Below are 23,494 nucleotides of genomic sequence, written 5' to 3'. Positions count from 1 at the left end.
TCTGCTGAGAAGACAATGGAGATGGTAACTGTACACAGGTTTAGAATGAAACAAGAATCTACTAAGTGACCAAATGTGCCTAAAGTAAACATTTTAATGGTGGGTCTTAATAGAGTTAGTGTAACATACTTAAAATCTGGAAATACAGTTGTAATTGGGTCAGGAGTTTGGCAGGAGAAACAGCCAAGTGTCTAAACATGATTAGTGACACCAGATCAAAAACACTCAGAGCAAGAACTGTAAGGACAAAAGGACCTACCCTGAGAAGAAGAGTTAATGACACCCTGCCAGGAGTGCAGCATTGTGGCAGCCCCTTAGCTGGGCTTTGGGACTCTGTCTGAAGGCAGAGCTGACTGCTGCAAATGGCAGTAATTCCCCTGCAATAAATGGGTTTCTGGCAACTACCACTGCTCCCAGCCTGCCCTGGGCTGCAGCTCCTGTACTGCTACAGCCACACTCAGCTGCCTGTGCTGCAGGTACCCTGTGGTGCCTGCAGCTCCAGCTTCCTCCACACCAGCAGTGATACCAGCAGCTCCCACCAGCAGGGCTGGAGGATGAGCTGGGACCTGGCACTGGTAGCTGGGAAGGGCTGAGCCTGTGGGGGACCAGGATAATGATTATATGTCCATTTAAAAATGGATTTGGGCTCTGGGACCCCACTCCCACATCTTATGAGCAACAGCTAATTGAGGATAGTGATTGCCCATATTCCAGTGGGGACACTTTTAACTCTCCCCACCTCTCACTTCCCGCCCAGAGGTGCTCATTCCCCTCCTTTTCTGTTACATGGCATTGCAGTGTTAGAGCACAGCCATATGAAGCCAAAACAAGAGAAAAGATCATGTGGGCAAAACTACTTTCCCATTTCTGAGCTTGTTTAGATCAGGTGGGATGCAGCAGCGTGTGGGAACCCAGCTCCATCCATGCTGCTGTGACAGCTTTTTCCAGACCACAGGGATGAAAGAGCTAACATGATGCTATTCATTTTCTCAGATAGGGGTGAAATGCTCAGTACAAAACTGACCACAACTAAACAGGACTGTTTTTGGTTTAAGCTGAAGGAGGTGTAAAAGTTTTAACATCAGAAAAATCATATTCTAATGTGGAAAGAACTGCAATCTCCATCCTGGGTTTGGGGCTGCAGTGATCTCATAAATACAGAGTTCACATTGGGAAGGTCCAGTTAGTGAATTTCCAGCTTCTTTCCTTTTCCTGAGGCTGCTACATTACACTCCAGGGAAGACTCCTAGCTATCAGTTTGCTTTCTACACATGTTGGGAACACTTTAGACAAAGCATATAAGCACCACAATCATGAGATTTCATTCATGTTTGGAAAATCCCACTCTTTGGTTCATTATAGTACCAAAATTCTGCATTTCATAGCCCTAGCTCAGTTTAGCAGTCCTGGATGTATTGCCAGCTGCCCATGGAGCAAAACACAGAGTCAGTTCTGTTCAAGTCAGTCTGATTTTTAAAATCTTTCTTTTCAGGAAGCCTATAGATCAGTCTGGCCAGGGCTGAGGCTGAAATGCAGCATAAGGTAAATCAGGTTATTTACAGACAGCAACCTTGACAGCATGCTGTTGTTCCAGCTGTTGATAGCACTTCAAAGAGAGTTCTTACATTAAAAAGGTTTTCAAAAAGGGGGGAAGTTTGGATAACAAAAAATACAGCTCGAGTCAAACAAAAAAACCTGTGATGGTGACAGAAGAAAAATTGCTGACTTGCAGCAAGGTGGGCATGGCTTTGTTTATGTTGGCTGCAAGATCTTGTGCTCCTGGACTGCCTTTCTATCTTTCTCAAGATAGTGCTTCTGAAATGGTTGGCCAAGTAGATAATTGTGTTCATTGGCTGCATATTTATAAATACACTATATTTGACAAAGTTACAACTGGCAGTGCCTTTAAGCTGTGGTTCAGTGAGTTTATCAGTTCTGTGTGAATTTAGATACGTTATCACAAGTCTGCTCTGTCTTTTACCCAATTAATTACTGGGAAATGTGTTAAAATAATGAATCCTGACAAATTAAAGAGGGAGACTAGCTATTGGACTGCTTAGTTCTAGTAGGAATTGCATTACTTATTTTGTTAAACAGAAATGTGAAAATGAAAATATTGGTGTTTGTAGCTGCCCAGACACAGGCACAAGGAGCATTCTAGAGGGAAGCACTTGCTTTGTTAAGCCATTTAAGACAAATATTGCATTTGATGTCATAAGTCAAAATCTCCTGCTGGCACGGTGTTCAGGGAGATGGTAAAGCACTTTCCTCATCACAGCAGAACACAGCAGTGGGCACAGATGACACAGATAAGGCAAACCAGCCCACAAGTAGGACAGGACTACAACTTGCTGTCTCTCTGTTGGTTTTTCTTTTGTCCCCTAGTCAGCTCAGACCAACTCCTCCTTCAAAAAGGGCTAGTGAATTGTGCAAGGAGGTGTTCCCCTGGGACAGGTGGGATAGTGTCCAGTGCTGGGCAGTACAGCTCAGCCATGTACTCATGCCTGCAGGAAGCAGTGCCAAGGTCTGCAGGGAAATGACCTTCCATCTCCCAGGGACAGCTCCAGCCACTCCACCAACTGACTGAGGCATCTGGCATAGAAATGTTACTGGATATTGCATTCTCTATGTGGTTTTCTTGTAGGTGTGCTAAGCTCCTCTAGTAAATCTCAAATGCAGGTCACACTGATGAAGCAGAGTTTAGCATGAGCTGCAGATGAAAGTTGTGTGTTTACCACAAGAAAGAACGAATATTTAGTCCGTAATGCTCAAAAATAATATAAACAAAACTGCTTGTGATTCTTTTTTATAGTTCACACTTTTCTGGTTAGGTAAATTAAAACACTGAGGAAAATTGAAAAATATTTGGTCAAGTGGAACCTGTTGCTGTATTTGGTCCTATTTGGACACCAAAGCACTGCTTTGCAAAGTGAAGCTGTCTGGATGCTTCTGGGGTAAGTGATTTGCATGTAAAGCAAAAATATTTCCCAGTTATCTTCCCTGAAAACTTTCCTTATGTATTTTTGACAGGTGAGGAAGGTGATGTAGATCAGCCTATGGCTTACATCACATTTTAGTAGTTCTGACTTTCTCCTGAAGACTTTCAGAGGCGTCACTGACTCAAGCTGTAGCCAGTCCCGGTGATGATGCAGCAGAAGGGACTGGTTTGGCTGCCAGCTCTCAGCTCTGTGAGCTTTGCAGTGCTGGCAGGAACAAAAAGCAGTAAAAACTTGCCTGTCACTGAAGTCAGCAGCTCTCACAATGAATGCAAACGTAGGGCAAATCTGCTGAGTAAGAAGATGCCTTCCTACGCGGTAACTTTAGAAACTAGAAATCTGAACAGACAAAAAAAGAGACTAGAAATTGCTGGCTGCAAGCATGGAGTAAAAGCAGGGGTGAAACTGAAAGCTTAAATGATAGTGGCAGCACTTGATGGTATCTCCCATACACATTATCCAGAGGGTGCTGATAGCATAAATTCTGACGCCATCTGTTCTGTTTAGGTTGCATTTTTGCAAGCTAGTTTAAGGCAGATGTAAACTTAAGGCTGTTTTCTGAGGATGTAAGATAAAGAGCAGCTGATCCTCGACAGCACAGCACTGTCCCATGTGGTCTGCTGGAAGTGGTTTTATTGGTGCTGTAGGATGGGCTCAATGAGAACCACTAACAAAACTGGCTTTTCATTTATGATCAATGCCCGTCCTCATGTCATTTGTCTGCATGTGTGGGAGGCCAGTTTTATCTGGGTGTGAGGATGCTCTGGCCCACCTGAACAGTTCAGCACCTGTACGGGCAGTGCCGGGTCCAGTGCTCAGCCCGGGTGCTTTGCTGGCTCGGCACTGGTTCGGTGCTCTGGGCGGGAGCTCTGGCAAAGCCCTTCGGTAACGCCGCGCCAGGTCCAGCGCACGTGTTGCCGATGCTCTCCACGCCGGTGAGCCGTGCGGTGTCCCGGGGGAGCCCGGCGTGCCGGGGGAAGGCATGGCCAGCAGCTTTAGCCGCGGCTGGAAGGCTCAGCCCGCCCGCCGAGTACCACAGCCGGCAGCGCCTGCCCGCCTCGGGGGTCGGCGGAGCTGCCGTCGGGTCCCGGTGCCGCCCAGGCGCGGCCGAGTTTGCGGGGCCGAGCTCGGCCCAGATGGCGCCGAGCCCGCGGCCCCTCGTGCGCGCGGCCGGCCAGCCCCGCTGCATTGTCCGCCGCGACCCCCGCCCTGCGGCCCGCCCCGTCCAGCGGCGTCCCTCCCTCCCTCCTCCGGCCAGCCCTGCCCCTCGCCCCTCTTCTCCCCAAAGGCCAATGGAGACGAGATGCAGAGAGTAGGGCCGGGACGGGCGCGCCGGGGCTGCTCCGTCCGTCCCCAGTCTCCTCCCCTCGCCCGCTGACCGGTGTGTGGAGCGGCCGGCGGGGCATGCCAGCCGCGTCCCGCTGAATGGCGCCGCTCCGCCGCCGGCCGCTGCTGCGGGCGCTGCTGCTGCTGCTGCTGCTGCTCCCGCTGCCAGGTGAGTCCGACCAGCCCGAGCCCCATTGTCCGCCCGCGCCCCGGCCCCGCTGCGGCCGCCACACGTGGCTTTATTTATCCGGCATCGGCGGGACCGGCAGGGAGGGAGCGGGAACCGGCGGCGGCTCCGCGCTTTGTTCGCGCCGCGACGGGGCGGGGGGGCGTGAGGGGAGCGGGCTGTGCGGTGCGCGGCCCCTCCGCGTTCTGGTGAGAGGTTTTCGCTAACGATTCCTTGTAAAATCAGCCTTTTTACGACGCGCCCCGCTCCGGCTGCTTTGGCAGGCTTGTAAAATTAGCGAGCGGGCCGGGCGGAGCGGTCGCACCTGTGTGGCCGCCCCGGCGCTGCGCTGCCCGCGGCCCCCGGGGTCACCGCGCCCCCCGCCCGTGCCGTGGCCGTGGCCGGGTCGGTGTGGAAGGCGCCGGTTCTCCGGCTCCTTGGGTTTTTACAGCCTGAGGGCTTTGCGCCGCGTGGAGTCAGTACCAAGTTTCCCCAGAGTTGGGAGCGCTCGGAGCGTGTGTGGTAGCGATGGCTTCACCTCGTGCTGTGGGCTCCGCGGGATGACTCGCAGCTCACAGTGCGCTTGGTAACTTGCATGTCTCTGCTTACATGTCTGTCCTTACAGGCAAAAACTTTTTTTTTTTTTTTTCCTTCTCTCTCAGGAGTGTGGTGCTTTAGTGAACTGTTTTTTGTGAAAGAGCCTCAGGACGTTACTGTGTCAAGGAAGGATCCGGTGGTTTTAGACTGCCAAGCCCGTGGTGAAGCTCCTATAACTATTACATGGCTGAAAAATGGAGGCAAAGTGTCTGAAAATGAACGGATCTACACTTTATCCAATGGCTCGTTGTATATCAGTGAGGTAGAAGGAAAGAAGGGAGAACTGTCTGATGAAGGATTTTACCAGTGCTTAGCTCTGAACAAACATGGGGCCATTCTCAGTCAAAAAAGTCACCTCACACTAGCAAGTAAGTCCCAGCTCTTGTTTTTTAACCTGTTCCTGAGTTTGTGGCAGCAATTCTCTGAACAGCACACAACAACCTATCATTTTGATTGTGTACCTGGAAAGTTAAAATGCAAAATTATTGAGTAATTCTAGAGAACCTTTATTTCTTTTTAAATGTATAAAGATTATGGGAAAAACTTATGGCGGTCCCTTTTTCAGTCCTTGATGTGGCAGAAGTGGCAGAGGCACCTGTGAGACCTCTTGGGCAGTAGTCCCTTGTGTGGGTGGCTTGTGTTTCTCTAGTCTCTGGAGCAGGGGGTGATGCAGAGTCATGCTGGCCACAGAAGTCCTGGGTCTGGTTTCTCAAGTGCTGTTCTAGCAGCCTTACAAGGGTTATCTACAGATCTGATTAAAAGAAAAACCAAGAAGTTCCTTGTTCAGTAGCTTGACATTGTGTTGTGCCATCTTGGGGCAGGGTGGAATGATTAATGCAGATGTTTATCTCTGGGAGAGGAAAGAGGGGAAAAGTTTTCTGGGCAACTGTAAGGCCTTGCTTTTCTGACTTGTGTTCAGCCAAGCAGGTGTGGGTGCTGTCCCACCTGGTTCCTCTGGAACCTCCCATAAGGACCTTTTATGTGGTTCCACTGGGAAGGGAGAGTTGCATTTCTGGAGTGACTCCCTACTGCTGGGTGAATGGTGAAGGAAATAGTTGTGTCTAAGTGTCTTTATGGCTTTAACAGACTGACCCCGGGTGTTTGTTGCCCTCCATTTTCCTATCATCTTTAAACATTGAGCAAGAGATGTGTGTGAGGGATGGAATGCTGTGCCTTTTTCCATGGCAGAGCAGAGCTTTGCCACTAGACTACCTCTACAATGTGATCTCCCTTTGCTTCCCAAAAGGACATGGGAATGCACTTTTCAAAGAAAAGTAAATTTTGGCAAAGTAAAGAAAACTTTCATTTCAAAGAAAGTATAACACAGAGAGTACACAGTTTATGTAGTCTTCTCATGTTCCCTCTATAATGGGACTTAACTGATGAACTTAATCTAATAGGAAAAGACTTCCTATGACCTCTTCGACCCTGTTCTTAGTAGCAAGTTGAATAAAACTAGTGCTGGTACCTCTGTGAAAACCTGACATTAATTCTAAGTTGCAGTTTTTACTAAATTTAATCTGAAACTAATTAATGAAATTGGTATATTAGCTTACATTAAAAGATGTGTGAATGTTAACATTTGTTAGTTTCTTTCTGTGTGCTACTGACCTGATTCTAAATACTGTTCACGGGATGCCCCAGGAAGGTGTGAACAGCCTTGTTCAGTGGGCCAGAGCACTGGGTGCTTCAAAACCATCCTGGGAGCAGGTGGCTCCAAGTGAATGCTGAGTTTTCACATGCTGTAAGAGTGTGAAACTCTGAAGTCTCCATTTCAAAAACCTGCCTACATATTACTTTTCATCTTGCTCGTGTACAGGATTGAGAGACTAAGTAATTCATGGGTGCTTTTGGTAAAATGGCGAAAAACAAAGTATTACAATTTTTAACATTTAATCTCACTAAGTTTCAGAGTGTCAGCATGATTAAAAATTAGACAAGAAAGCCCTCCTAAGGAAGATAGGATTTTTTGTTGTTGTTAACCAACATAAAGCTAAGCAGTGGCTGGTGGATTCTGTGGGTAGAACTGGAAAATTCAGGGCTACTTTAAATTGAATACATTGCAGAATGAGCTCCATGCTTAATAACAGAGAACTTCTGGAATAGTACAGAGCACTGTAGTAGAATAGCTTGGTAATGCAATTGTATTTGATTTTATTCAGACAATGCTGGACTTGTGTAAGTATTTGTTTCTTACATGCACGTTATTTCATCAGAAAGGTGCCTTACTTATGCTGATTTTCACCAAGAAGGTCTTGTGAACCAATAGATTGTCTGCTGTGGAGTGAGATTCTTGTTTTGCAGCCCGTTTTTTTCTTCCCTTCCCTTCTCTGTAAGACTGTGACAAAAGGTTTCTTTTTCTTGTTTGAATACTTGAAAGGCTTTCTATGGCTGTTGGAGAAAACTGGAAGAGATAGCGGATCCATAATGATCACAGTAGGTGTTGTTGACTTAGTGATTAAGTGGTTAACTAGTGGCCAAACATGAAGTTATCCTCTGTAGCAGTCTCTTCTCTTTAGTCATGCACCAATCTGACCCGTTTCAGAATGTCATCTTTACTGTAAAGCTGTGAAATTGGGCAATAATTTGTATTGTGATAATTTGGAGCCCATAAAACACGTGCAGAATTAGTTTTTTCTCTCATTTTCACAGTGTTTCTGCCTGCTCTCATGAACTGATTGAACTTTGCAGACATTTTAAGTGAAATAAATGGAAGTCTTGTGGGGGATTTTGTAGCTTTACAATTTTTCTTTTTAGAAGAAGTTGTCGGTGGCTGCAAAGGCAAATTACCTTGTGGTCAGGGTACAGAAGGAACTATACATATTAAACAGGTGGAGAATAGGCATTAAATGGGCATTCTTTCTTTGGAGGAAAAAAGCAAATGCTCTCTTCAGTTACTGGTAGCAGCAGGGTGTGAGGATGTTCTTTTACTTTGCCTGGTCAGAGGTTTTTCCAATAAGCTTATCTTTTGCTTCAGAATTGTAATGTTTAGTGTTGCATTTGGAAATCAAAAACTTTAATCTGTCCAAGAGTTTAAGATCTGAACACACAAGGAGATCAGGTCTTGGTTTCTAAAGTTAGAAACTGGAAGCTGAAGGTTGCACTCTTGGCAAGAATTCCATTATTCATGTGCAAATTAAGAATTCACAGGGTTAAAAGGTTAGAAACTGGCCAGGATGAGGTTTACCCTTGTGATAAAGAGCAGATGACCCTCATTCATTGGCCAAAGCTTTCATGTAGCTCCTCTGCAAAGTTAGTGATTGCCATGAATTGTTCTTGAGGAATGCAGAAATTCAAATGTGAGCAGGCCTTTCCTTAAGTGTCACTATGGAGCCTTATCTCCCGAGCACATCAGAGTAGGTCTGCAGGGACAGGGTTCCTCCCCAGAGGCCCCAAGGCTTTGCTTTCCTGTTGTTCATCCATGCACAAAAGAATTTGACTAATTTAGGGCTTTTTTTTTTTTTTTTGGTGAGATCCCCCTACTTTTTTAAAAGGAAACTCTGGTGCTGAGGTAGTGCTTAGGTAAAACTAAATATTAGTTTCAGTGCATGCTTGTAGTTACTTCCAAAGCTGTCTGATTGATGTGGGGGCAGAGGAGGAGGTCCTGTCTGCTTCTTTGTGAGGGGAAAATGGTACTACTTAAGAGCATGACTTAGTCAAAATTCGACTTTTGCCACTGCTACTGAGAAAGATCTCTTTAAACAGAGTATAAAGGGAGTGTAGACTTCAGAGAAAGTCCTTTTGGTGCAACTTTGAATCAGTCAAAAGTAAACTAGCTGAGATTTTTGTTTTCCTGCATTTTAAAATTTTGATTATTCAACCACAGTTAACTAAGATTCTGTCTGAAAATAAAGCCTAGACTTCCAATAAAATATTATTCAGGAGAAATGGAGAAGGTAGATCATGTTCTGAAGCTGGTAACATGGGCATTGTGCAATGATTGGATAGGTCACTCGCTGTTTATGTCCTTTTCACAATTGATCTTGGTGTTTGTGAATTAGAAGAAGTGTAAGCCTAATTCTTCTTGTACAGGTTTCTGCATTTCACAAGAGTGAAAGGTGATGCAAGCAGAAGGTTTCTGGGAACATGCTCCTGGAGGGAAAGTGTGAGTGAGCCCACTGCACTGCAGCCTGAGCAATGCTGGGCCCTTTACACAGAGCAGCCTGTACTTGGTGGGAAGTTCATAACTTTGCTTGCCTGCTGAGGCAGTGATGTGACTTCAGGTCCCCTGTCTTGCCAATAATTTGCCATATTTGTATTTTAGAGCATAATCGCATCTTTGCTCTGCTTTTAAATATTTGCACTGAAGAGTGCATCCAGCCGAGTCTCTTTCTGTACTGTGGCAATCAGGTCTCCTCAGCAGTTCCAGCAGTTTGTTCCCACTTTGGCATTGTGCTGTTCCTGGTGTGGGCACAGCTGCATGTGTAGCTAACTGAACAGGGAGCTGGTCTGGGTTAAAATAATAGAATTAAAATAAAAGATGGTGTTTAACCCAGGTGAGTTCCCCAGTATGGTTTGTCGTGGAGCCACTCAGTGATTGCAGTGATGTAAATGAGAGGACTGAAGTGGAGCTGGAAAGGCTTAGTGGGGACAGAGGAAGGTTAATGAAACTTACACTCATCAAACTAGGCCTTTGTGAAAAGGCTAGGCAAAACCTTTGCCTCTCTGCTACTGATTTTTTAAAAATACTCTTCATCTTGCCTTAAAATAACAGGATTAATAGCTGTGGTCTATCAATATAGTTTTCTCTTTCCATGGAATCTGTCATTTCAGGTGTCTTCCAAATGCATTTAGAACTCAAAGTTATGTTTAATTATTTTAAATAGCAATGGAGAGAGGTACAAATTGTGAGAAAGGAAGGTGGTGTTGGGGGCAGAAGTGGTTTTGGGCTGAGGAGGAAGTGAAATGGCAGATGGCAGCTGTAGGCAATAGTACTGCATTGAAAGGGAGCAAAGTCTTAGTGCTGTAGAACTGGTGTGGTTACAGACAGCTCGAGGAACCTGGTGGTCTGGGATTTGACAAGTGCTGCCCTACTGCTGTTGCTTTGATTAGTTGATTGAATATCCTGAGAGGAAAATTTGTTTCTAAGCTGAGAGTGCACATGGCTGATTATTAGTGCATTTAAATTCCAGTGTTTTTAGGCAGGAATATGATGTTCCAATGTCTTAGTCAGCAATGTCAGTTGATAACAATGAAGAACAGTAAGATTTTTTGTTCTTTAACTGAGATATCTTGAAGAAATAAAATAACTGGGAAATACTATCTTGTTAACCCTTTTTATTGGAGTATTTTCCTCCACAACTCCCTTGGCATCTTTTGACCTGAAATCCTGCAGCACCTTGACAGAAGACAATTATCAGCATCCTTTTAAGACATAGCCATTAGTTACTTTTTTTTTTTGTTGTTGGTACCAGGGCATTCCCTCCTTTTTCAGCAATGATTGGCTCCACTTGTAAGAGCTCTTCCACAGAATGAGGAATGGGCTTTTATATTGTTACCAAGATAAAAAGATTGTGTAGAACTTTGCTTAGTGCACATGAAGAGTGTTTGTTTCCACTACCATGTCACTTGAGAGGTGAGCTTTTTATGGGTTTCCTCAACACCTCGGTTTCAAATTTGTGTCAAGCCTAATGCCAGTCTGAGGCCTTCTATGCCCTTGCTTTTGTTCCTAGCTAGTCAGACCAAAGCTGTTAGGGTTTATTTACTAGTTTTTATCAGAGTAACTTTACAATGTATAAAGTTTTTACTGGCTTCTTTGTTAAAAGAAGCTCAATCTCTTTGGCAGTGCACTCTGTAGCTAATAAAACCTTCACCTACATGAGAAAGGTTGAAGGAAAACACGATGCTGTGCTAGATGTTGTTCAGAGCTGTGGCCCGAAGCAGTCCCTCCTCACCTGGTGTGAGTTCTGTGTGTGCTGTGTGCACAAACCTGTGGAGATTCCTTTCCTGCTTGCAAAGCAATGTATGGCAGCAAAAGATGCTGTTCTGTTCCCGCAGTGTGCTGCTCCCTTTCTTTCCCCTCCCTTTTTCTCTGCATTTCTTGGTGTAGAAATTGTTGAAAGGGCATTCAGTAAGGCCCCCTTTTGTCAGCCAGCTCTGATTATCCTAAAGAAAAGGATCTCACTCTGAGCAGTTGTTTGCCTAGAGACTTGTTGTCACGTCTTCACAATTTAACAGCTGTGGCTATTGATGGTGTGCAGAACAATTTAAGACAATGACAAAAGAGAATCTTGAAGGAAGAATTTAAAAGTTACTAAGGGTTTTCCTACAGAAATATGGTCATGCCCATTGTTGGACAAACTTGTGCTTAATATTTGTTTGTTTTCCTCAGCATTTTGTATTTTTTCCACACTTTATCTCCAAAATTGTGAGCATAATCTTTATTTAGTTTTGCTTTTTTTGGTTTTGTTTCATCAATAGGCCCAGCTGTTAAATTGGGATTGATTACTTCCAGTCTTTATAACTGGTAATCACCACCTAAGTGAAAAAGTAATCAACAATGTCAAGACTCCACATTTTGTTGAGTAAGTGTGGGTTGTATGGTCAACATTAGTTACTAAGGTCAACCTCTAGGTAGCTTTTAAGCAGCAGCATTTTAAGCAGTGTCTACATTTTAAAGTTGATTGTCTCAGCAATTGAGTTAGGAGTGGAAAAAAAATTGCTCTAGATCATTTGTGTTGGGAGTTAGAAATCCATCTGGCAGCCTTCCAAAACCTGCATCTGTAGTGGAAACAATTTTTGGTTGTATGGATTAAATGGTTACTTTTTAAAGACACAAACAGCAGACTCAGGGAAGAGATGTCTGTGAAACCACCTGAGTATGGACAGTTTGCTTATTGCTTTAGTGTATGGAATTATTGTAAACTCCTCTTCTGTTTTTTCTGGATATAAAAGCTTTGGAGGGAGATGACCTTCCTAATTTATTAGAGGAAACTATAAATATGCATTACTAGACAGACTTTTTTTCTGCTGCTTTTACTTTGTTTCATAGTTCTCAATAATAATTCTATTGGTTTTGTTGTTTTTTTTTTTAACAAAATCTAATTTGATCTTAGATGAGTGGAAGTTTTTTTTTTTTGTTTGTTTTTAACAACATAAACCCCATCAAAGACAAAATAAACTAAGTTGCATATGGATGATGCAGTTAACATCTCAAGGCCCTGTTCCAAGTGCTTGTTTCTCAAGTGCCCATCCCTTGTGGTTCTGGTAAAGGTTTCTGACATATCAGAGCATCTGCAACATAGGGAAATAAAGTCTTGGTATCATTTTCCCAGAGGCAGACAGGTCTGCTCCAGAAATTCACTTAGATTCTTATTGTCAAAACCCGACAATGACAGAATGTGTAATCTTTGTATTTTATGGGGTAAAAATTTCAGAGTTCCTAAGTCTTTCTGTGCCAGTATTGCAGCAAACAACTTTTAAAACTCCCACTGTGGTCAGGGTCTCTTCTGATTTTGGCTGATGAGAAAACTGTACCTTGTTTGGTAGCTAAGCTTGAGCAAGTTTGGTTCTAGCCTGAACATTGTAGCAATAGCATTCAGTCAGTAGCTGCTTGTTTACTGGATGTCAGAGCAGTAGAATGTAATGTGAGAAATCAAATGTTGAAAATGAACTTTTACAAAAAGACATAGGAATGCTGACAACAAGCTTTATATCCAAAGCTTTTATCAGGATTTAATCATTTGAGGCAAAATTGCAATGTACCAAGACTCTACTTCACCATCTCTGGCAGGATTACTGGGGAGGAATGTCAGCAAAGAGTGCAGTTGTTTAACCTTCTGTAGTCATGATTCTGACATTTATACCTGTTTTAACTGACTTCCTCTTCTGATTAAAGTGGTGAGAATACACCCTTATTCTCATAAAATTATTGAAAGTGTTTTTATAACATTATTTCGGCATGTGGGCAAAGCTCTGAGGAAAGGAATGACTCCTGGAACACACAACAGAAAGCAGTGATCAACTCTCTTCCTCTCAAGACCTCACAGCTAGATTCTGACTTGTATTTTACCAATTTTTTCAATGTGGAATTCTGCTGAGCAAATGACACCTCCAGCCTTGGAGAAAATCTGTGTTGGAAAGCAGTGTCTGCCACCAGAGTCCTGGTACAATTCTCCTGGGCAGTGAGGAGTAAGATGGTTGTTGTTTAAGAATGGTGGCAGAAACGTGTTGTGAAAAGCATGAAGCCAGCTGCAGAGAGGGTCTTTGATCTATTTTCCCATCTACAGAATCTTGGGAAGAAAACTTCCTATGTCCTGACTGATACCAGGGGACTGGTGGTTGGATGGGTTTTATCTTAATACATAGCTGAGGGGAAAGTAAAAATAAGTCTTTACAGCTTGTGGTGTGCATCTTGTATATAGTGATGAATGAATGTTGGAAACTGGAGAGAATCCTGGGGACAGAAGCATCTTTATATTTTCTAATTTGATTTTTAGTGTCTTCAGATAATAATTCTGATCACACTGATTGATTACATTATTTATTCTCATTCCAGTAGACCAGAATGTCTTGTGTAAAACCTTCATCATTCCTGGGGTTTTCTTGGCTCTACTTTGAGCCATTTCAGATTAAAGTCCAAACAAGTTAAAATGAGTTTAGAAAACCAGGTTAAATCTCAGCCTTTGCAGCATGTGAAGTAGCAATGCTGTCTTCTCCCTCTAAAATCATAACAGTTATCTATCAGCATGTCCATATTTTACAAAGTGGGTTTATCTGCTCTTTTAAGCTGTATCAAGACACTTTCTGTACACCTTAAAATGGAGAGAAAAACATATCATATAGCAAAGCTTTTCAGACCAGATTTGCTGATCTGTTCTGCCATTGAAAATTTTTTCATCATTTGTGTTCTCTCCCATGTTCCCACTCTTTCTTCTTTCTCATGTCACATGTAGGCTGATTTTTCTGCATTTAGTTAGTTTTTGTTTTTTCCTTTTCTCTTACAAATTGTCATGTATGTGCTACATCATTGCTTTGGATCTGCAAAACTCTTTCTGCTGACCCTCCTTCCTTATTCCTGTCTGATGCCTGGAAGGAGGTGCTGTTTTCCAGAGGAGCTTATTTTCACAGCTGTGGCAGAGGGGGGAAGTGTCATAAGATACTTTGAGGTCAGTTTTGGCCCCAAATTTAGATGAGGTAAAAATGATTCTGCAGAAGTATAATATCTTGTCTCAGGTGGTCTGCCTGTCACTTCAAATGAGACAATAATTATGATTAAGAAAAAGCTGTTTTAATAGCCATTAATGTACAGTAAAGCCAGGTCAGTGTTACACAGTATTGTTTTTTGCTTTACAACTTGTTACAACTGGAAGTTTTCAAATAACCCGTTATCTTTTCAAAGAAACCTTCAAATTCAAGTCTTTGAACATGCAGAAGAATTTTAAATGCTTACTCCTGCTTGTACAATCTTGAACATATTAATAAGTTGCTTAGATGACTTATCAGCAAATTAACTAGGGTAAATTATTAAATTACCATTTCACCATCCACATCAAGATCTCTAGTAAACCTCTAATAACTGTAACATGTGCCTCAGGCAGAGCTGTGCATTATGTATGCCCTTTGTAATAAGAATTCGTTGACTTTATGAAGCCATTGACAGCCATTTATCATTTTGTTCATTAAACTTGTCTGTGACATCCGGTAAATTGATGTTAACTGCAAATATTCTCTGGGAGTTCTGGCACGACTCTGTCATTTTGCCTGAGGAGAAACTTTGTACCTAGCATGTCCCAAATTACAAGGGTGAAACTTCCTTCCCCCACCTCCTCTCCAAAAGCCCAAGTGAGCATATGACCAGCTCTTTTTTCCCCTCTTGCTTTTAATGCTTATTTATGCAGACACCCCTGTAGCCCACAGTTTGTAAGCAGATTTATCATTGATCTTCAATAGAGGTTGAAAGTGGATCCTGCTTTTATTAGTTCAGCCAGTCTGGGCCAGGAAGGCAGCTCAGTTTTATCCCACAGCATACAAGAAATTAACTGTGGAATTCTTGGTAGCATTTGTGGGAGTTTTGTGACATTCCCAGCACGTGGCAGTTACTACTTATTTTTAATGGTCATGATCTTTACCCAGTGCTGCTTACTGCTGATTCTTGGTAGGTGACCAAGTGCATTGCTGAAAGCCTTTATAACAGTGCTTTGTGTGGTCTTTTGAAATTCCTCGGTTTGGAATGATGAACAATATTAAATTTTTTTTTTTTTTTTTTTTTTTTTTTTTTTTTCTCTTGAGCATCCTGTGTGGAAAAAAATGCACATTTTTAGCACCTGCCAGTGTTTGATTCCTGTGGGATAGCCATCTCTGGTAATGGTAGAGGTAGTTAATAGGATATCTGCTCCCCTTCTAGTGCTCCTGTTGTGCTACCTGAATCCAGCTATGTCAGGGATCTTTCAAACAGAAATGAGTGGACTAACAAATTGTGCCATAACTGAACAAAACATTTATTAAAGGGTCCAATATACCATCAAAAAATTGAATATGCAAAAAATCCATTATATGAATTTTTTGTCTTTTTAGCAAAAGAGTAGAGCAGTTGGCTCTTGGAAATATATTGTGTCTCACTACATAATAGTTCACTGGATTAAATGAATTTATTGATTTCTGCTTCTTTACTGACACACATTTATGAGCAGTTTCTTTGGCACCATGGCCACATGTCAAAGGTCATAACTTTCCTTCACTGTGGAAGAATAAAAGCTTTCAGATGGTGAATCCCTGAAATCTAAACAGGGCTTTATCCTCCCTTCCCCCCTCAGTATAGTTACTGGTTTTGCATGGATTTATTTAAGATAAATATGGAATAATAATAAAAGACCTGTACATACTGAAGGAACACCTATATTATCTATCATAAAATAGCTGCAGGAAACTCTATACATGAAAGGAAACAAATCTCATCTGCAAATAGGTATCATTATGGAGCACATGGTAGTAGATTAGACTCCTTTGTGGTAAGAGATTTTATTGAAAATTGTCACTTTTTAGAACAGAAGAAATATTTTTCATGAAGAATTTTACTAGCTGTAGTTTAGAAGCAGTATTTCCTTCCTTTTAGAGTTGTGTATACTTTGTGCACCAGAAGTAGAAGTAGATCTCCTGGAAGTAGATCCTCCTGAGAGAATGAGCACGTTCAAAATCTGTGCTGTGTTTAGATGAATGTTGATCATATCTTTAATGACCTTCCTTAGTAGTAAGTAGCCAGTGGAGTTTTTGGTGTGTACTAGATATGAAAGTCCACTCATGACCTAAACATGAAGTTATTGAAAAAAAGAAACTGCAGTGAAACATAATGTGAAATTTAATCAGTCCACTAGTTTGTTAGAGGTGAGGAGGCAGGAGTGGTGGGTGGGCTTTGGGTCTATCTGGGAAGAATTTGGCTTCTCTTTTTGGCAGCTACTGGCTGGTAGATGAGCTCTGACCATCTCAAGAAATTGCATGTGAACGTAACCTCACCAAGGTGTCAGTGTAAAATAATTGAAGTATTTGTCCTAGGTAAGGTGACATGGGTTTGAGTTGTTAGCATGGTCTGGCTGTGGTCCTCTTAGCAAGGATGTTTCTGAAGGAACAGCAGATCCTAGAGTTCCATCAATGGGAGAAATACCCCATGGTTTTCTAAGAAGGCATAAAAAGTGACCCCACTGCCTGCCCTAAGAAGGAATTGCTTGCCAGACTTATTTTTACGTAGTAGAGATGAAACCTATTGATGCTTTTAATCATGATTCTTTAAAAAAAAAATTAGTGGTAGACTTTTCTTCTGCTCTAATATTTATGTGTGTGTGCAAATGGTGATCTTGTTCTAAGGGGGCTATTGGCACTCTGATCTTAAATTTACCAAATATTTACATTGTAGAACTGCAGCTGGTAATTTTCTGACATGTTAACTTTTTTGATAGAAATTTGTCATGTCAATATTAGTCTCTGTTTTTTAATTTTTCTAATACAGTATATTTCATCAGGACTGTTTATCCTGTTCCCTAGAGCAAATTGAACATGAAAGTGTTTTCTGGTTTTTGGGGCTTTTTCTCACTAGGTCAACATGGAAATGTCTACTTAGGGAGCAGAGACATGGAACTTTTTGGGGTCTTTGTGTCTGGAAGTAGCTGTTGTTGCTATGACTAGAATTGGTTGTTCTGTAAGTTCTGAGGAAAAATCTCAAACGTTTTTTTTTTTATTTTGGAGTATGTTCACACATCTTTACTCAGCTTGACTAGCTCAGGACAGGAGGTGCTGTTTGTGCTGAGCCTGTTGCTCATGAACACGAGCTGGGCTTTCCCTCTCAGCAGTCCTGGACAGATGTAGACCTGCTTTTTTTTCCTGTTCTGCATTAATGAGGAGCTAAGTGTGATCTAACACTGCCTGGAGAAACCAGCTGGCATGGAAAGCTGGAAACAATGCTCTAATTACCTGGAGAGGAAGTTTGGGAGGGGAAGGGGGTGAGGTGGAGGTTTGAGTGGTCTCATGTGTCTAGAGGTCAGGCAGGGGATTGGTGGGAAGAGGCGAGTGCTGAGGAGAATCTTGTGGAGTGAGGGCACCTGGGCTTGGCTCGTTTGCAGATTGCCCTGGGTACAAACAGACACAAGAGTGTGCCCAGCAGAGCAGCTGATCTTTCAGGACATTGAATGTGGCCCCAGGAGGCCTGGACTTCCCTTGGGAGCTTCAGAAAGACAAAGAATAATCTCCCAGTGATGCCTTGAGATGCCTGAGGCAGCACTGGTCTGAGGATCTTTAGAGTATTAGAATTGCATTTCTGCCAGAAGCTTCTGCAATATGTGACACAAGTCCACTTGTCCCAGATTTTCATGGGAAATCTTTGATGACATATTTCTTATGACCTCAGTATTTGCTACGAGGTTCTGAGTTCTGGTCAGTTGGAGCTGCGGCAAGGTGGGGGAGCTGTCCATGACTGCAACACATGGAGTGCTGTGAAGGATCAGTGTTATGTCTTGGGTGTTTAAATGTAGTGAATATTTCAGTCCCCCATCCAAATGTTTGTCCATACCCAAGAGTAAAATTCAGATAATAATAGAGCACAATCTCAAGGTGTTGTGGAAGTGGATGCAGTAACATTTGTGAAGAACCATAGTGCAGAGCCCTGCAGGGAGGGCCAGGAGGAAGCTGGTAACTGTTGAGGGCAGTGTTTAACACAGTGAAATAAACAAGGAATGAGGCCACACACTGAACAGAGAGGAGAAAACAAAATATTGAATAGATGCTCAGTATGTGAGCACCATTCATTTGGTGCTGTGAATAGTGGGGAAGTGGAATTGTGCACTTGTATTGTTTCCTGAAGCATGTATATAAACAGAGCAAATCAGTTACATAAACAGAGTATTTCCTTCAGTTTCCCAACCTCTGAGCATTTGGGAAATTTTCATCATGTGTGTATACGCACATGTAAGAGATATATTGGATGTGTGAGCGGGAAAGTTTAGGGATTAGCTTCATTTATCTAATGATGTATGTAATTTAAAAAAATGAAATAAATGTGCTTGAAAGTATTAGAGCTTTATATGAGCAGAGTGTAATGAAGAAAGGTTTGTAACAGACTGTCTTGTGACAACTTTTTAAACAAGCAAGTTTGTCAGAACTTTCTAATCCAGCCAAAACATGGGCTGGTATCTGAGTATGTATTCAGCAATAACTTAAACTTCATAATATTAGGTTATATACATATTTATTTATTTATTTATTTATTTATTTATTCATATGTATGCACATCTATGCAGTCTCTGGTGTGTGTCAGTACAAAATTTACTTTTTGTCATCTGACTGAGATGAAATCAGGTGTATTGCTGATGCAGAGGAGAGAAAGGCTTTTTTGAGGTGCCAGGCAGGACTGTGGGCTCCAGTGCTGTGGAGGAGTTGGCCTCTGTGGGTTTCATCTCCTCTTTCATCTGCTCTGTCTCTTCTTTCACATATTTACTCCCCCACATAGCCTAGCCTGCTTGCTAGGTTACAAGTCTTATGTTGAGCCATAGGGCAGTTTTTTGGAAATAAAGCCCTGCAGTCATGACTAGAGAAAAGCTGCAATACTTGTTTGCTTGTTTGTTTCCCCCCCCCCCTCATTTTGTTGCTTTTCCTGATACATTTATGTAAATGATCTCAAAGGCAGCAGAGTATTCAAGACCTCTTGCCTTTGATACAACTTGTATGTCTCGATCCTCTTTGGGACCTGTACCTTTGGGTGCTGGGACCTTCTTTCTCTGAGGATGTTTTTTGCAGGCCTGTACAGAAGCTGGAGTTATGTAGAAGTTTAAAGCATTATTTTTATTTATTTTAATTGTTCCTTTCCTCACTATTTAGTTGCTGCTGTGTTCACCATTGTCTTCCGTTTATCTAAATAATGGTTGCCTGGCCTTTGACAAACTTGCGATGGGGAAAGATGGTGACCACCTGAAACAATAATATCTGTGGCAGAATAGCCTGAGAACTTTAAATAACCAAAGGGGACCGTTTCCAAGGCAGCTAAGTGACCTTTGGATCCCAGGAGTAGACTATTCACAGAGGCAAAGCCTTTGTCCTGCTTTGACCAGTGGTCAGTGAACTCTGGCAGGCCCCTCGGCTCACCATCTTGGCCCTAGACTAGCAGCTGGTGATTGATTCATTTAACTGTCCAGATTCACATTCTTCTGTCAAGGACTTGTCAAGGAAGAAAAAGGTTCTATGGAGGGCTATTCATTTTGCTAAAAGGAAGGGGATGCATTATATGATTGAGTGGATTACTTTTGGGTCAGAAGAGTTCCTGCATTGCTCCGTTTTAATTCGGCCTTCAATCAAAGAGATTTAGTTTATCAGAGCAGTGTGGAGCTCATGTAGAGGGACAGATAATTTCAATTCCATCAGTGCAATAGGGTTGTTTTGTTTGGTTTGTTTGTTGTTGTTTCCCCCCATCCTTCCTGTGATTTGTCCACCCCGCTGTGTTTCTGACAAAAGAAACCATAGATTTTTGTTATTGGTTGATATGACAGAGTTAAGAATATTAATTACTATTAATCTCACTCTTAGATTTAATGTGTGTGTTACATGAGTGTTAATGTTCCTAACTATCTCTCATACATGGTTTTGAGCAATCCAGGAAAGTGTCAAGTAAGTAAAAGGTCAGTGTGTTACCTCTGTTTTGGATGAATAGAAAAGTGAGAACAAAATAAATTCAACAGGCTCAAACTAATAAATTACGTTCCTCTAGACAACACAGATGATGGTAAAGTTGAGGGTAGAACCTTGTATTTTCTATCTAATGCCTGTTTTCACCTGAAATAATAGTTTGTTGTAAAAACTCAGCATTTTCTAAATTCTCAGGAGAGCTGTTTCCCTCTGCTGGTTTAAATGCCATTTTTTGTAAAACTGGGAAGGTGTTTCCATGCATTATGAAACATGAATCATGTTTTCAGTTCTACAACTAATGAATCCAAAAAACCAACTTGGAGTTGTGCTAGGGAGGTGTGTTTCAGCTTCAGTGTGTTGCCAGCTCCTCTTTCCATTTGCCCTCCAGCTGGGTTGTGTTTCCTTAGCATTAGGATTTCCTTGCTGCTCCTCCTCATGAAGTACTGAGCAAAGCACGTTGTTGCTTGGCTCCTTCCACTGGAAATAACAGGCATTAGAGAGCAGATCCTGCCAGTTAACCTTCTGCCTCCCTTTGAATGAGCACCAAGAGCTGCAGCAGATGAAATACGACCTTCAAGTTTCTTTTCCCCACTCTCATAAGCTATGTATTGTTTTGATTTGGCTTATTGAACGTATTATGAGGGATTTCTGGTTGGCTCCAGGCCAAGGCATTTTACTTCTACTGATGGAAGTACAAGTGCATAATTTAGAAGAAAATACAGTGAAGCTTGATCTGTTGTTTCCCTTTGTATCCCTCTTTTGTGGGGGAAAAGAAAGAATTTTGTATTTGTATCAAGAGAAATGAACGGCTTAAGTACCTTAAGAGCAGAAGGAAGGTGGAAGTCTGAGATAATCTAACCTTGGTAACACTTCTCTGTTATACACCTCTAGATATGTGTCAGAAATCTGGGATGAGTAAAACACCTGTTGAATAGGCAGCCTTCTTTCATGGAGGCCTAGTGGTATTCCTCTTCTGCCAGCAGCTGCATTTCCCAGGGAGCTACCCCTTGCTTGGGACTGCTTGTTCCAGGCTGGAGTAGAATGTCTGAGATGGGGATACCAGCTTCTCTGGGCTCCTGAAAACACTTCCCTCAGTGCTGCCCTGGTGGCTTTGATTCACGGCCTTGAGTTGGAGACAAACAATGAGCTTTTAAAAATCATGGAAAGGAAAAATGGGTTGTCATAGTGTATTGGAAAGTATGAGTAATCTAATGACTAGATGAATTACCTACTTAGCAGAACATGGCTGTTTGGTTGTGCTATGAGTGGGCAAACTGGAAATCCAAGACTCCAACAATTGTGTGCCACCCAAGCAGTCAATAGCCATAGCAAGGTGACTTCCTCTAAAGTCACCTCACTGAAGGCAAAATAATTTTTTCTGGAAGCTGCACTTCTGATTTGTTTCTTGTGAAAATTGCAGGAGTTGTAAACACTTCCCCCTCCCGTACCTCTAGAATTTTTCAGGTAAACATCTAATTTGAAGATTTAAGTAGCTTCAATAAATATGTAGTACTGATAGCGTCTTTTGTTGCCTTTTTTTTTCCTTTGTGTGACCTTTGTTTCTGATTTTCTCCCTGATGCTCTCAAAGTTTAGGACATTGAGATTTTAACTGTTGGTTACTGCTCTCTGCTGAAAAAACTGTTCCTGGGTGAGATCTCTGGGCTGTGTAATGTGGTAGTGGGCATTTGGTGACAGGGAAATGAGCTGCAGGCATTTGGCCCTTGAGAGTGGAGGCATTTCTTCTTTCCTTTCCCCGTGGGAATGAGGAAATGTTGACATTTGGAGAGGGGGCTGAAGGGCTTGAATTCCCAACACCCCTGTTCAGTGTTTTGCATTGAAATGGTCTTTCATCCTGGGATGCTGATTCTGAGACGCTGTAAGCAAAAAATGGAGAGTGCTCCTATCTCTCAGGAATAGCATTTCTGACAGTCTGGAGACTTAACAGCACCACCATATCAACTTACACTCATTCATATGGGGATGGTGTCAGTTTGCCACTGTATGAAATGGAACCCCTTCCTCTGCCTTCCCCAGATGTGAGCGAAGGCGCAGGGTGGGTGGTGCAGCCCAGGAATGTGTGGGGCCCCACTCCTGGCCTGGGATGTGCTCTCTGGTGCTTCCTCTGATTGATGAGCTGGGCAGGGTGAGGTGAAGAGTGGCTTTGCATTCTGCTTAGGGTCTAGTTTTATTTTAGCCAGGAATAGCATTTATTTATTTATAGAGATACAAGACCGATAAATAGAGGTCTTACCCTTCTGCTGGCATCTGCAGTGAAATTCATTGGCTGGAGTGGGGCAGGTTTATGGTTCCAGTGCTGCAGACTTTTGTTGCAAAGTGCTGAAATTGTCTTTTCTGTGTTGCACTGAGCGATTATTAAATTTTCCCTGTTCTTTGAGGAACTTTAGAATCATAGCAGTCAATCTTTAAATCTTTCATGTTCTATTCTGATTTGTCTGGGTTTATTTTGGTTTTGTTGGTTTTGTTTGGTTTTGTGGAGTTTTTTTGGTTTTTCTCTTTGGATGCCAGATTAGATTAGTTGTGAAGGGACATGTCTTTTGTTGCAAAATCCTGCTTGTGTTCTGATCCTTGTCTTCATGTTGTAAAGTGCAAAACTGTGCTGGATGTTCCCCATGCAACAGTTGGGCTATTAAGCAGAACTAATTCTTCACAGAATGGCAGCAACTCCAAAGAAAGGCATCTGTGGGATTAAGCATAGATACTAGAAGGCAATCACTGGGCAAACTGCTGAAGGAAATCAGTCCTTGCAAGAGAGAAAGTGGTGTGTTCTTTCTCCTGAATGCATGCAGCCACACAAGTAGAACAGCTTTGAAGCTGGTTAATGTGGCTTACTGTGTGCCTTTTCTCTCCTATTTCCTATGCTTCTTGTCTGCAGAAGAGCAGAAGGGAATTCCTTGATAAGTGCATTAGCATTTATTGTGCCTTCTGGGGCCACACACTGTTTCCTGGATGATAGATAGACTGAGAAGGGAAAACCCCAGCTGGGATGCCTTCAGAAGTGAAAAGATCAAATCTCTCATGCTTGTTTACATGGTTTGGGAAGGAATGTCAGTCACACCATCAATAAACTGTTGAATATATAGAGCAACATTTTTCAAAGCCTCAAGCTTTTAATTCCTTTAAAACAGTGCTAGTGATAGCTCCTGAGGTGATGTGTTTGTCTGCTTTTGTTGGGAGGGGTGGTAGTGGTACATTTTTTGCCTCCTATTCAGTGATTCAGGTGTAGTAAGGCAATATGTATACTCATGTGAGGACTTGCATGTAGATGCAAGAGTGGTGGCATTTTTG

At 42.5% G+C, this 23,494-nt stretch overlaps 1 protein-coding gene across 1 annotated transcript in view; it reads left to right on the top strand.

Moving 5' to 3' along the window:
• The first annotated feature begins 4,400 nt into the window (after positions 1-4,400).
• The window catches only part of PRTG (protogenin), a 75,878-nt gene continuing 56,784 nt past the window's right edge, over positions 4,401-23,494 (top strand). The window contains 2 exon segments of the mRNA XM_030228521.2: positions 4,401-4,491; positions 5,151-5,453. Coding sequence (XP_030084381.2) covers positions 4,401-4,491; positions 5,151-5,453 — 394 coding nt within the window.

The sequence above is a fragment of the Serinus canaria genome, chromosome 10 (assembly GCF_022539315.1).
Source record: "Serinus canaria isolate serCan28SL12 chromosome 10, serCan2020, whole genome shotgun sequence".
In the NCBI taxonomy this organism is placed as follows: domain Eukaryota; kingdom Metazoa; phylum Chordata; class Aves; order Passeriformes; family Fringillidae; genus Serinus; species Serinus canaria.
Note: the sequence above shows the minus strand (reverse complement) of the source record. Positions and strands in the feature narration are given on the sequence as shown.